The sequence below is a fragment of the Mustela nigripes genome, chromosome 2, assembly GCF_022355385.1.
Source record: "Mustela nigripes isolate SB6536 chromosome 2, MUSNIG.SB6536, whole genome shotgun sequence".
Lineage (NCBI taxonomy): Eukaryota > Metazoa > Chordata > Mammalia > Carnivora > Mustelidae > Mustela > Mustela nigripes.
The window spans coordinates 88265226-88280317 of NC_081558.1; the positions used below are offsets into that span (position 1 = coordinate 88265226).

General features: G+C 37.1%; 1 protein-coding gene across 6 annotated transcripts in view; it reads left to right on the plus strand.

Annotated features, from left to right (window-relative positions):
• Window positions 1–15092, plus strand: part of NEK11 (NIMA related kinase 11) — a 245163-nt gene that overhangs the window by 76718 nt on the left and 153353 nt on the right. For 5 of the 6 annotated variants that reach the window (XM_059390919.1, XM_059390921.1, XM_059390918.1 and 2 more), the window contains 2 exons: window positions 10342–10406; window positions 11360–11486. In XM_059390919.1, the coding sequence (XP_059246902.1) occupies window positions 10342–10406; window positions 11360–11486 (192 nt within the window). Of the gene's footprint in view, window positions 1–6516; window positions 6614–10341; window positions 10407–11359; window positions 11487–15092 lie in introns of all 6 variants that reach the window. The other variant, XM_059390924.1, reaches the window with a different exon arrangement.

The following is a 15092-nucleotide window of genomic DNA, read 5'->3' on the forward strand; positions in this document are numbered from 1 at the left end:
CTCTGTTGCAAATTATTTTAGTGAAGGTGATGTTTAATTGTGCCAACTTGAGTGGGCCATGGGGTGTCCAGATTAAACATTGCTTCTGCATGTGTCTGTAAGGGTGTTTCTGATGAGATTAGTATTTGAATCTGAACTGCGTAATGTAGATTGCCTTCTCCATTGTGGCTGGCCACCATCTAATCTCTTGGAGGCCTGAATCGAACAAAAGGTAGAGGAAGGAGGAATTTGCCCCTGTTTTCTTGCCTTGAGCTGGGACTTATCTTGTCCTCAGACTGAGACTTAGACCATGGGTTCCCCAGTTCTCAGGTCTGTAGACTCAGACTGAGTTATGCTACCAGCTTTCCTGGGTCTCCCACTTGCAGACTGGAATTTCTCAGCCTCCATAATTGTATGAGCCAATTCCTCATCATAAATCTCCATATCTATCTATATCTAAGTCTATATCTATATTATAGCCTATTGGTTCTGTTTCTCTGGAGAACCCTGACTCATACAGTACTCCAGCAAAGGAGATCAAGAAGACCCTAAAAAAGCTTAAAAAATGAGGTTACAGAAGAAATAGGATTTTGTTTACTCCTTTGGAACTATCCTGTACTTATTTTAATTTGGTTTATTTATACATTTATAATGTGCTAAATCTATAGCATATGGCATAAGCACTTATAAATAATGATGCCAAAAACTGAATATATTCACAGTTCACTATAAGCTATCTTGAGAATGTAGCACTAAAACTCATTCCTCCCTGTGGGCCTGAACCTCTGGTACAGAGGGATTAAGTTTTTTAAAAGTGTTTGTGCTCAAAGCTCTTTACTAACTCTGTCAACCTTCCATAGGCTGGTCCAGTATTTGAGGGACTTTGGAACCTTGGACAAAGCTAGAACCACCCGGTCTCTGAAAGTGCAGTCCCGTAGACTTTCTTCTTTCTGGTCCAATTAATTGGCTCATGTTTGAAACATCATCTTCTTTGGACGCCACAGAATTGGGCATAAGGGAATTCCTTGGGGGCAGAGACAATGTCTTGCTCATTTCCCCCCACCCCCCAGTACTAATTTGGAAAGCATTAAACAAAACAAACAACATACAAAAAACCACACTCATTCCTGTTAAAGAGGGAGGAGTCCAATTAACCTTGATTTTTTAGCATGAAGGTCAGAGCAACCTCTCTGCAGAAAGCCTATATGCTGGTGGTCTTGAGGCCTTGCTGATTTTGGTGCTTTCACAGTGGAGGGGAGACCGGGGGGGGGGGGCAATTTCCCTAAGATGACTGCCATCATCACCTGGCAGCCCTCACAGTCTCCCTGCCAGCTTGTGAGGTATTGTGCTAGAATGGCTCAATATTCCCTGAGAAGTGACATCAGTAATTCATTTTAAATGTAGTGAGTTTCTCAGGAGAAGGACTTACTGGAAATCCAGGTCAGTAAACATGATGAGCGATGGTGGTATACTACCTCAGGCTCAAAGATGGAAAAGCAGAAAAAAGCTGTGGTCTCTGTGGTGTTACTGGTGATTTCCTACTTTCTCCCAGTTCCTACTTTTTAAGGATGTCCTGAGGTCCCTTTATTTCAAGGAGCCTCCCCTACCCTCAGTGCCAGGTGTAGGGAGCTCCTGCTGTGTTGGCAATAGCTACTTTTGAAGGGGGCCTGACTCCACCTCTCACTTACAACACAGAGGGTGGTCATGGTCTTGAGAGTCTACGGCATCAGTGAGGAAACCAGGTGCCTCATAGTCTAGGATGGATGCCACATGGTGGAGACCACCAACAGGGGCCATCTGGGCCATGCATCACCAAGGAGTTAACTGCTTGTGCCAGTAGCTTTGGCAAGAAGAGTTTGTAGTCCACCCTGAGACCCTGCCAGATGATGGAGAGATGTGTGGGGAGGTAGCCGAGGTTTCAGAAACTATGAAGATAAGTGCTTAAGGGAAGATGAAGGTGAAATTGTGCATATCTTTTCCATAGTCCTACTTTGGGTTAAGAGCTTGAGAAACACTTGCTCCATCTGCTTTCACAGACTTCTCTTCACCCTCCTGTGGTCCTGGAGACTGAAGGATATAGAAAATGGCCTGACAGAGGAGACAGAAGCAGGAGCTCTGCCATGTATTTGAGCACAACTATCATTTAATCTTAGCTGGTCGTTTATCTCTCTGGACATCAGGAAACTTAGAAATGAGAGGGACCTACCACTCCTAGAGCCATGGTGTGGGACATATGAAGTTATAGATGAAAGGCTACTCTGAACTTTTTAGGAGAAGGGGTTTATGTAAGTTGCCTATATTAATAGTCACCTTATTATTTCTTGGATTTGGTTTTTATATGCTTCAAAGGAAAGGATTGCTAACTAGATATATGACAAGACTTTCTTGCTAGAACTATTTCTATAACCAGAAAGCCAGTAAAGTAACACCTTAACCAAATTAGCCAAATAGTGTGGTATCTGATCTATTATATAGAATTTATTATTTCATTGAAATGGTGCCAGCCAATTCTCATAACTGTTTTCTAACATATTGTTTGCCTTTTTATTAAAATAATTAGTGCTGATTTACATGCTTATGTATTTATATATGTGAGGGCTATCAGTGTATTGTTATCTGAAACTCCTCCTTGTCTAGGTGTCACTGGGTAAGTTTCTCTTGAACATATTATTTATTCCAAGTTTATAGTACTTTGTGTCCTTGTGTCCTGGTCACCTCCCAAGCTCACTATTCCATATTCTAAACCCTTAGACACTCAGACCCCTGGTACTTGTATCTGGAGGAGAGCCAGTACTCTTTCCTCAGATCTCCTATCAAGAGCTGCAGGGACCAAGTAATCAACTTAAGATGCTTTCAAGTGCAAGTAGCAGAAGCAACTTAAATCATGAAGAAAATTCATTAATTCACCTAACAAGAAGTGTCCAAGGAGGGTGGTTGACACTGGTAGTTCAGCAATAATTCAAGTTCTTTCCATCTCATTACTTCCATTCTCAGCATGGTTAGCTTTTGTAGTCGGGATTGCCCTCTTATAGTTGTCTGGATGGCTGAAGTGCCACCGTGTATCACCCAACCACATACAACAGTAACCAAAGGCTGAATGAGGTAAAAAGGCCACATGTCACCCTCTTTTGTTGTCTTTTGTAAGAGTGGGGAAATATTTCGTACAAGCTTCCAGCAGACTTATGTTTCATTGTTAGAAAAAATTTCCAAAACATAGAAAAGGCAGAAGAGATTACTGAGTACTTTCTGCACAATGTTGGACTTAATTTCCTATCATCTGGGCTATTTTATAACTCTGTAGAGGCAGGGGTTAACTTGAATTTTTTTGTCTAGAAGAGGTACAAATATTTTTTATTCACTGGAACAGACAACTCTGGGGATCTGGTTTATTGTCCTGTTGGCCACTTCCCAGTTTTGTACCTAACCCAGCTATCCTCTTATAAATACTTTAGCTTGTCAAAAATTCTTTGACTCCATTTTAACATCTTACTAGTTTCTTCATTGATTAATGAATGGAACAAAATGTGTTCATTTTATATTTTCATGATATTCATAATTTTACCTTTTTGAAAGTTATACTTTAATGTTGGCCAGAATTTGGGCACAGCATATACCTAATAAGTTACCCCAAAGGGAAAAAAGATTACCTCAATTTATTTTCCATAATATCCTTCACTCCCTTCCCTCCTCATTGCTCTTACCTACCAGGACTGAGGAGGGCCCAGGGCTCATGGGGTTTTGATATCAAGGGAGAAGACTGGGAGAATGGTCTTTGTGTAGGTCCTTAACAGTTCCTTCCATGCCAAGGGAACCCCAAGAGTGGGCATAGAAGAGGCCAAATTTTATTTAACCCTCTATTTGTTAAATATAATTGTTTTGCCTTTAATCTTCAAGTCGTCAACATCATACTTAACACAGAGCCCAGCTCTAGATGTTGTGGAACTGTAAGAAGGCAGGAGAGAATATTGATTAAATGCAAAGTTTCTATCTTTTTAAATTAATGAATGAGCCCCACTAGATGGTATTCATCTTTGTGCTAAGGGTAGTGCTTTTAAGATCAACATACATTTATTGAGCATTTACCATGAGTAAGACAGAACTATGATACTTTGTGGAGTCAAACAGATCCATTCGTACTCTAGGCAGATTATTGGGCAAATTCATACCTGGGTAAACTAATTAGCCTCTGTAAGCCTTGATTTTCTCATCTTCAGAGTAGGCGTAAGGATAGCAGCATAGCACTTTATATGATAGAACTGGGGGTTATTTGCCCTAAGAAGAAGTGACCCAGACCTGTGTTGTTCACTTGTATTCTTCCCTTTCCCTTCCATTCTTGGAAGCTTTGCTTATTCCTCTGTAATTCTCCAAAGCCTTTAGGAGAATAAAGATTATTGGAATTACAGGGAACTCCTGCCATCATTCTCAATTCTTCACTTTATGTACAATTCTAATTGCATTCTTGTTTGAGTGTGTAGCTATTTGTCTCCATTAAGTAAAGTAGATGGACTTTCTGGGTGGCTATTCTTTGGCCCTGCTCCTCTGTCATGATTTCCAGCTTTGCTCTGGATGACTGAGGTCTGATTACTGTACCAAGGTAACATTGATATACCTACATTATCACTAATTGTAATTGTAATTGTAAAAAATCAATTATTTTTATAACTGGTATTTCTAGTGTTAACTGATAACAGTACAATTTTGTGGGCATGTACATAAAAGCAATCATTTGTTGGGAGAGAAGTTTCTTTCTGAATGTGAATGTCTATCTTGGTAACTATTTATAATTAAAAATAATTTTTAATAAAGTGGTAAGAACTGGGTTCCCCTCTGCCATCTTTTATAGTTATTTGTATACTTTTCCTTTATCTCTCTAACCTGATTTTAAGCATTATGGGATACACGGCCTTATCTTATGAATCTTTATATTTTTCACATTAGTATAGCACAAAGCATGTAGGTTTTTTTTTTTTTTTTTTTGGATTATAAATGAGTCCCAGAAGCTGGTACTCATTTTTGTTCCTAGGATAGTGTTTCTAAAGTTAACTTACATTAACCGAGCCTCTACCCTGAATAAAGAACAGTGTGGAAGAGGGAAAGATGATACAGACTTGGCATGAGTTTTTGCCAAGGCTTCTGGAGGCATTGGTGTATGGCCAGATCTTCCAGTCTCTCGCAGGCCACATACAGCATTTTATGTTCTATTCTGGAAGCAGGGCAGACCCCTGGAGGGTTTTTAAGTTAGGGGTTCAAGAGCAGATTTTAATTTTGTAAAGCCACACGCCTATTCTCAGCCTAATTCTCAGCAATACTGCTTGCAAATTGGGGTCTCCTGTATAGGCCTGAGGATTAGATACACCCTAGTAGTTGGTGTTTCTTATAATCGTGAATTGTTAAAAAATATTCTTTGTGAAGTCGGGGTATTATATAGTTCATTTTGGAAAAATGTCAATCAAAAATAATTTGAAAAGTTCAGGCTCCTGCTCCTGTAAACCCAAGGATTCAATCAGGTTTAACCTACCAGTTTAATTAAATGTTTATAGTGTTACAGGGGATCATATAGTCAGGAAGGATACAGACTTTGTAGAGCTTAGAATTTAGCAAGAGTAATCGGTCAGTTGTAGAATATAGTGTGAGAAGAAGAACAGAAGTGGGAGAGTATGTCTAACTTGCTGGTAGTAGTAGGAACGGTGGTTAAGAAAGTGATTCAGGGGTATCCTTTTTTAAGCTTGGAAACAACCTCGGGCAAGGATTGAAATGCTGGTACCTGCCTTGGGTTATAGACCCAGGGTGGTGAGAGTGAGGACAATCCGAAATGAGCTTAGGATGTGAAGCAGAGAAGTGTATGTTACTGTACTGGCCATCAATTCACAAAGAGCTGGAGAAGGACAATGGCAGGTTGCCTGGCAGGGATATTTGTATACCTTATAAACACAGGGGTAGCATGCCTTAGGGAGAAAAAGAGAAAATGATTGCCTAGATTCTCCTCTTGTCGCCTGCTGGTCTACTCCAAAGTAGTGAACTCCCTTGCACCTTTAGGCTGTGTCATCTAGTTCCTTACACTGCCAGTTGGAATGCTTGATTCTGTGTCCTGCAGTGTGGTGTTTCATCCTCGTCCAGATGTGGCAGGAGCCCAAGCGCCTGGCATCTCAGGCAAGTGAGTAATTGACCTCCAATACCAGCACCTTTGGAAGGAATGCGGGTAGTCAGGGGACTCCAGGGAGGCATGTGAGGTTTGTTTCCAATACAATCCTGAAGGACAGACAGGATTCTGAGAGGCAGAGATGAAAGAGGAAGGCATTTTAATATGAGCAATGACATAAAGGAAGAAACATGTGTGCTGCATTTAAGATAAAGCAAGTGCCTCGTTGGCTTCAACAGAGATGTGACCATTTCTTAGCCTATATTTTCTTGACTTGCAGTTATTGTGTTTTTTTCCCTTTTAAAATGTACTCCAAATATATAACTAAATGTTTATTCCTTCATTAGTTTTTGTTTGTTTGTTTGTTTTTGTTTTTTTGTTTTGGCATGAATAAATAGGTGGAAGAGGAGGCTGGAAATGGAAGACTCCAAATGTGAAGCTGTCCTTGATTCAGCCAACAGTAGGGGTCACAGACGGTCTTGAGCAGAGAATGGGGTATTGAAGAGTGAGGGGGAAGGGTAATGGGGTTTAAACCACTGTCTATAGTTCATCATTTATTTCTGCTTGATAGCCTCACACAGACTCCCTTTTAATCTATTGGTGGTAATACACTGGAGCAGTAATAGTAACACCACCACAATCAAGACTCAGCTTGTTTATCTCCCTACCCTGTAGTCTCTAGCTCCTTGCTCTGCTTTATTGTTTTAATGCTATTAAAACAATAAACATATATATATATATATATATATATATATATATATATATATATTGTTTTCTGCCTGTTTGCCTTACCAGAAAACTTCACAAACTAGAGACGTTGTCTTGAGCAGTTACTGCCAGTATCTGGCACTGTTCTAAGCGCCTGATGGGGTTCTAATGTAACTCCATTGAACCATATGTGTGCTATGTGTGAACTATTTGGTGCTGATTCTTTGTAATCTGTTGATACTTGCTTTTGTGATTAGTTCATTGTCAGTTTTCGAAAATATTCCATGTGTACATATAAGAACATGCATTTTTAAGTTTTTTGATGAAATATTCAATTTCTGTGTATTAGCTCAAACTAACTATGTTTTTCAAATCTATAATTGTTTTACTAAAATCTACATCTTATTAATTTTTTGCCTACTGAATCTATTAACTACTGAGGGAAATACATTGAAATTTCCACTATGATTGTGGATTTGTCAATTTCTTAAATTTTTATTAATATTAATTTTTCATATATATCTTGGCTTGTATCATAAGTTGCACGTAAGTACAGAATTAAAAAATTTTCCCAATAGCGGCACCTGGGTGACTCAGTTGGTTAAGCATCGAACTCTGGATTTTGCTCAGGTCATGATCTCAGGGTCATGCGATTGAGCCCCATATCACACTCTTGGAGTCTGCTTGGAGTCTGCTTAAGATTCTCTCTCTCCCTCTTCATCTCCCCCTTGTGATTTCTTTAAAATAATAAATAAATACAAATTTTCTCAATCAATTATTGGATTTTTTTCAATATGTTGTGATACTCTTTTTGGTTTTTTTTGAGAGGGAGAAAGAGAGAGAGCACCCCTTGTGCACAGGTTGAGGGTAAGGTATATGCAGAGGGAGGGAGAGAGACAGAGAGACAGACAGAGAGAAGGAATCTTAAGCAGGCTCCATGCCCAGTGTGAAGCCCCAGTTGGGCTTGATCTCAACAACCCTGACATCATGACCTGAGCCGAAATCAAGAGTCTGTCGCTTACCGACTGTGCCACCCAGGTGCCTCTGTAGTGATACTCCTTATCCTTAATTTACCTAATACTGCTTTTTTGCCAGCCTTCTTTTGCCTGGAGTATCTTTTTAATCCTCTTGCTTTCAACCTATGTCCTTACTTTTTTTTTTTTTTTTTTAAAGTGTGTTCTTTATAACAATTCTTTAAAAATAGCTTAGTCTTGTTTCTCTGTGTTTAAATTCATGATTTTAGTCTGTTGTGATTAACAATATATGGAATGTTTCTTCCATTGTATTTTGTGACACACCTTTTTCTCCTTTCCCTGCTTTCTTTTCTGGCTTTTGAGTGAGTAGTGGACAATATGTATGAAATAATGGAGAGGTGTTGGGTGATACTATCATCTGGAGAGGGTCTAACTTTTTTCTGGGTAGTAGTTATAGGACAGATCACCTTGAACTAAATGGGGGACTGAGTTGGTTTAAGGTTGGTTTCAGATTCTGTGAAGGCTTTATATCTAAGATTTATATCTTTATATCTAAGAAGGAGGCCTTGAGGGTTTCCAAGACCCTTCTTCATCTTTGTGAATCTCCTGAAAACTCTGCTTAGTTTTTAACCTCTTCGCAGCCCCCTTCTCCTTATTGTCTTCCCCTGAACAATGTAGGATTCAGTAAGTGCCTCAAGGGTAAAAGCCAGGCAGAATGTCAGACTTAACTTCTCATTTGCTCCCTTTCTTACTGGAAGAAATTCCCCTCAAGACCTGGCTGCCTCTGTAGCCCTGAACTGTAATCTTTGTCTTGTGAGTCCAGGAAAAGTGCTGCAAGCTCTAGGCCAGGGCATTCTGCCTTTGTCAACTGCCCTGAGAGGAACACACCATGCAGAATGTTTGGCTCACCTAGAGCATTCCCTTCCTTTCCAGGCTCTGGCTCCTCAAGTGCTGACTGCCTTCGTTTGTCTTAGCTGATCTTTGATATCTTCAAAGACCTGCTGCGTTTTTGTTTTTGTTTTTTAATTTTACTCAGATTTTACATTGTTCAAATGTTTCAGTGTTCTCTGTACAGCTGTGGAAAGTATGAAATAAGCTTACTCCATCGTAGTCAGAAGTTGAGGTTTCATTCTTGTATTTTTAATTTCAATCAAATTTTCCCCCTAGAAATTCTATTTGATTGGTTTTCAAATCAGCATCATCTTTTTATTTTTGGGTAGTACCCTTTTTCTATCTTATATTTCCTAATTCTTTCTTTATAATTTTAATCTCTTAAAATATACTTATTTTATAGTTTGAATCCTTTTAGATTATCTGAAATTCGCAGGGGTATAATTTTACTCTATGTTATCTGCTGATTCTTGCTTTGCATTTGCTTCTGCCAGATGCCCCAAGAGGTAGAAGCAGCTGAGAACCAATCTTTATGTTAATTTCTTGGCTTGGGATTTCTGAAGCCATAAAGCTATTACATATTTGAATCCCAAATGTGAGTGAGCAGAGAGATATGGTTATGGAAGAAGAGAGATATTTTTTTCTCCACTCAGAAGTTCAGACCTGTACAGATCAACTTTCTTGTCATTTTGTTTACTTGTGAGTGGATGTTTCTTAGGTCATTCTTTCAGTGAAGATACAAACCACATACGGGATTCTGACGTATTTGTGTCTGTGTAGTCCAATTTTTCACATTACATGGGCTCAAGGTCTTGGCTTTTGTTTCTCTGAGGCCATGAAGGCCAGCCCATTGGCTACTGAGCTCAGCACAACCCCTTAGGTTTTATATAAACCCTCAGGGATATGCTTCATTTTCTTGTAAGCTCAGCATATGTGAAGATATTTACAGACTTTATTCCACGTTTTTTGGTCTTTTAAGGTAAATGTTTTCAAGTTGTCTACTGCTTCATAATCCCAGAAACAAAAGTCTTAACTGACATAATTTATATTGCTGGCTTATGCATGTTATCTATTATTAGGTATCATCAACAACATTATTATTTCTACAAATACATAAAACCTGAACATTTGGATTTAATGTATATTAAATTATGTGTTATGTGTGTGTATAAATATATATGACATTTTATAGAACATATAGTTACAATTATGTTCTGTAAAAATATCTTACATAACTATATTTAACATATAATATATATTTATATATGACATATAATATGTAAGAGTATATATAATAGATTACAAAGTCTTATGATAACTGGTCTGTCAACTGAGTGTACGGTTAGTAGATACAGTACTAAGTAGATCATGCTACAGAAACACAGTAAAACTGAGCTTACTGAAATAGTGTAAACCACATCACTCTTTTCCCAACTACATGTCCTGCTGACTTTGAAACTTTGTTTTTAAAACTCATATTTCCTCAGGGGAACTAGAAAATGTTGTGGATTTGTAGCTTTCAAACCCTGAAAGATTTATCTATGGGAGTGTGTATTTATCACTTCACATGCACCCATATATATTATTTATATTAGAAATAAAATTTTTTTATTTTGCATGAAATTTTATGTCCTTTTTTCCTTTGTGTAGGAGGATACTTCATCGAGACTTGAAATCAAAGAATATATTTCTGAAAAACAATCTTCTTAAAATTGGTAAGATTTTAAAAAATATGTATTCCAGAAACATGGGAGAATATATTCTAGATGTTATTAGTATATCATTGAAATATATAGTGCCTAGAAGTGTTAGAGTAATCACTGGTTTATTTTAACTTCTCAAACTTTTGTTTTTACTTGGTTGGGGCCAAGAAAACCCCATTATTTTGTTTTTGAGTACCTGATACAAATTGAAGTGTAAGACATTTGCTATATACATGATAGATTGAACTAACAGTTTTTGAGTTTCTATCCCATGCCAAGCACTGTGCAAGTATTTAGAGTATTTGTTTTACTAACTTCGTTAATTAGTATAGATTTCCCCCTTATTTTACCCCAAGCAATTAGCAGTTATCACTGGTAATGAAATTATTGGTATCATGGATTTGTTAATTTTTAGTTCTTCTTCAGAACTGTACCTCCACTCATAACAGTTACTGGATTATTCATTCTTCCTGTAAGATGTTCTTAAAGAGAGAAAGCCTAAAAGCATACAACTAGTTAGATGTGTAAAGAGAACTTAATGGATTCAAATTTTTATAGGCATGTTCTTGAAAGGTCTCAGGTCTTTTATTTGAAATATTTCTTTTATTGTAATTGAAGAATGAACTCTTCTTGCTTTGAGGAAATTGCAAATCATTATATTCTTATATTCAGCCCCCCAAAATCATTTTGTTTGTTGTTAGGCAGAACTGAAATAGCTTTTTTTTCAAGTTGTAGGTTCTCCATAATTCCAGAAATAAAATGCTTTAGCTTATATAATTCACCTTCCTGGCTCAGGAAGCTATGCACCAGCATTGTGTAATTTAAAAGATACCATTTTCTTCTTTTCTTTCCCTTTAAATGATATGAGTCATTGCATATTAAAATTGCCAAATTAGACAGTTGTTACTTTCCAGGCTGCTTTTCATTGTTTTAAAGTATTCATAAAAATTTATTATTATTTCAAGGGGATTTTGGAGTTTCTCGACTCCTAATGGGATCCTGTGATCTAGCCACCACTTTAGCTGGAACTCCCCATTACATGAGTCCAGAGGCTTTGAAACACCAAGGCTACAACACAAAGTCAGACATCTGGTGAGTGGGCAATGGGCTGGTCCAGGTGATGTATATATCTGCTGCACTGAGAGGACAATGTGTTTCATTCTGTGGCTCATTTACTTGCTACATCCACTCACTTTTTCCTTTTGAAGTATGAATTCATTCTTTGACCAGAGTAAAGGAGGGTTTTTGGATTTGGAACTTGATGATTTCCATTATGCCAATTTCAAAAATTCTCTTTATTTATAGATTACTCTTTTTATTTTTATTTTTTTCTTCTTCAACCACAAGGAAAGTTCTTAATGTGTCACAAACATTAAATATTGATAGGTTTCTGCTGGCCTGTTAAAGAAAGTATTTGTAATCCTAAACACTGTGCTTTACTTTATTTAAGATCAACTTCCACATCTGTGGGGGAATTTATGGCTTTATTTTTTTTTCTTCTTGATGCTTATAAGAATTTTTATGAAGATACTAGCTTTTAAGAATAAACTTTAAAAAATTTCTCAGTTTTCAATGATAGATACATCTGAGATTTCTCCATTTATCTGAGCTCTTGTACCAAAGGAATTTCTCATACCTTGTCATGGAACCAGTTTAAATCTCAGTGCAGAAGCCATGTGGAAAATTGTATTCTCTTGTTAGCAGTAGATCCTATTTAGGGAAAATCTCTTTTCCTTTGAAGAGGAGTCATATAATTTTCGGCTTGTTAAGGGTTGAAAGGACAATCTAGCTGAGAGCCTGTTAATTAAGTAAATAATTATTGTATGCAAATCAACCTAAGTAGTTTTGAGCTTTCAGAGATGAGCAATGTGAAAGATTATGTCGACTTCATTCTTCTAAAGAGGATAAGGGAAAAGTAAGCAGAACAGGGGAAAGGCCTTTGGATTTTCATAAGGGTCATTACTCATGTTCTTATTCTGATGCCTTCTGAGTGGGAGAGAACACTGTCAACATTAGATCTGGCTATGGCAGATAACCATCCATTCTGTCCCTTTAGTTCACTCTTGTGATTATTCATTTCTAGGTTCTTCAGTTTTTTTCTTTCTTTCATTGTTAGCCTGTTTCTACCCTGATGGTGTTTTCCAATTTGCCTATCATATTTTCTCTAATCATAACCTTCCCCTAATACCTTCCCCCAAAACCAAAACTAAAACTAAAATAATAGACAAGACCTCAAAAAGTATGTTCAGGGGAATGAGTTTCTCTAAGTTTTGCTTTGTTAAGCAACTACTATTTGCCAATGACTATGTAATAGCCCTTAGGATATAAAATTTAAAAAATAATAATAATAGGATTCCTGTCCCTGAGGAGGAGTCTTCTTGTTCTTTTTAAAGTGCTTTCTTCAGTTTGAGATCAGTCTTGGGCTTTGGATTGGATTTGAGTTCCATATTTACATCTCTTTCTATACTTAATTTTTTTTTAAATATTATGGCATTTTAAAAAGATTCAGGAGCACCTGTAACTCAATTGGTTAAGCATCTGTCTTTAGCTCAGGTCATGATCCTAAGGTCCTGGAATCCAGCCCTAAGTGGGGCTCCCTGCTCTGTGAGGAGTCTGCTTCTCCCTCTTCTTCTGCCCCTCCCCCATGCTCGCTCTCTCTGTCTCTCAGATAAATAAATAAGATCTTAAAAAAAATAAAAAATAAAAATAGATTCAAATACGTAATTTCTTCATGATTAAAATTACATGCTATGCCAGAAAGATGTTTACGTCATGTCATTTGGATTAAGACTAAATTAATTTATGAAGCCCATCGTTAAGCCTTTTGCATCACATGTAGCAAGAAAGCTGGCTCTTTGGGGCAGGTATCTACATCTGCTTGCCAAATCAGATGTGTCTCCCCAGAAACTTGGGCAACAGTACCCACAGACAGAGGAGTAAAGCATATAGTCTTTTTGTCTAAGTAGCTTTTATCATAGTCCTTTTTAAAAAAAAAGAGGACTTTTTAAAAAAATACTTTTTATAAAAACTACTCCCTAGTATTGTATAAAGAATTATAGGAATATTCCCAATATGGGAATTATAGGACTATCATAAAGAATATAGGAATTATCAGAAATATCAGAATTATAGGGATATAGAATAATAGAAATAGTATTGCCATGATGTTTTAGGTTTATAAAAATAATATCTGATTCAGGCAAAACTTAAAAAAATCCCAAACCTCCCACATATAAAACTACAGGAGAATTTTAATATATTTTGTGTGAGCATTCGGTCAGCTCTCCTTGCAGAGATTATTAACTATTCAGCAAGTACAAGCCAAGGATTTATCATCATCCTGACCCCAAATAACCACCTTATTATGAATTTAGTAATTACCTTGGTTGTATCTGAATCAAAATGGGCTTATCTGGTAATGAATTTTCTATTGCTGAACCTAAAGTGGAAAGAATAACAGAGAACTATTAATTATAGTGGCAGATACATAAGTGTGATGAGTAATCTTTGGGAGACACTCTTAGAAAAATTAGATTGAATGAGGTTGAGAATTTCTTTTTTTTGAATCTCAGCCTGTAGCATCTGTTTACTGTGGAATATTTTCTTACAATTAGAAACACTTGTGAATAATTGACAGGTGTTTTGTTTTAGCACTAATAGCTGTACATATTATATTTATAATGCTTAATGAAGAATTGGTATAATACTAATTATATTTCATCTGTTAATGTTTGCCCATTGCAACTGTATCCTCTTTCTGCAATCTGTTAAACCTTTTGGGATTCATTTATTTATAGCAATCAAGTACAGATAAGTCTCTCTTAAAAAGGTTTTAGGTTCCAAAAGTTTATAAACACTTATTCAGCAAGTTAGAATAATTAAGTGCATTGAGGACAATACTTTGAATACTGCCAATTTATATAAGCAATTGCTGAACAGTTTTTTCCCCCCACAGGAAAAATATATGAATTGTGTTCCTAGGCCACCTCTTTAAATTGATTGAAATTATGAATGATTAGAATTTATTATTTTGGTAGGAGAAACAAATAAAGGATAATACTATTGGAATAATGGTGCTATAATTAAACAGAAAAGAAACAGAATATTTCATTGTTGGTCTTATCTATCTTGTTGTGAGAGGTCAACCAGATGGTTCTCTGATCTTGTGGCCCTATATTCTTCAGGTGATTTAAGTGGAGAGAATGGTGTTGGGAGTAATAGAGGTGTCAGGGTATACTCTGTAGGTCTCAGGATTTTGCAAAAACCTGAGATCTGGTCCAGGGGTTGGCTGCATAAGGGATGCCGTAGGAGTCTGTTCACACTCAGCACTGGAGTCAGTCTTTAGTGATGTTGGGCAGAAATGTCAGACGAGGTTTAGCTATAAGTAGAAGAAAATAGAGAGGAACCAGGACCTGCCTGACCTACCATAACTAAGGAAGTATTCACACAGGAGAGTATTCCCAAATTGGACAGGGAAAGGAAGCAGGATAGAGAACAAGCCTATTTTCCAGTGAAGAATTTAAGAAAGGAAGAAATACAGGCCAACTTGGCAATAGTTTTGAATAGCTAATGTGGAACCTGCAAGTAGCTAGGAGCCAACAGCCTATCTTGGTGAAGGAAGCTGTGGAGCAAGAGAGCCCATTTCTCTCACTTTCCCATGGTCTGAGAAACTCTTGTGTGAATTTAGAACTAAGGTGT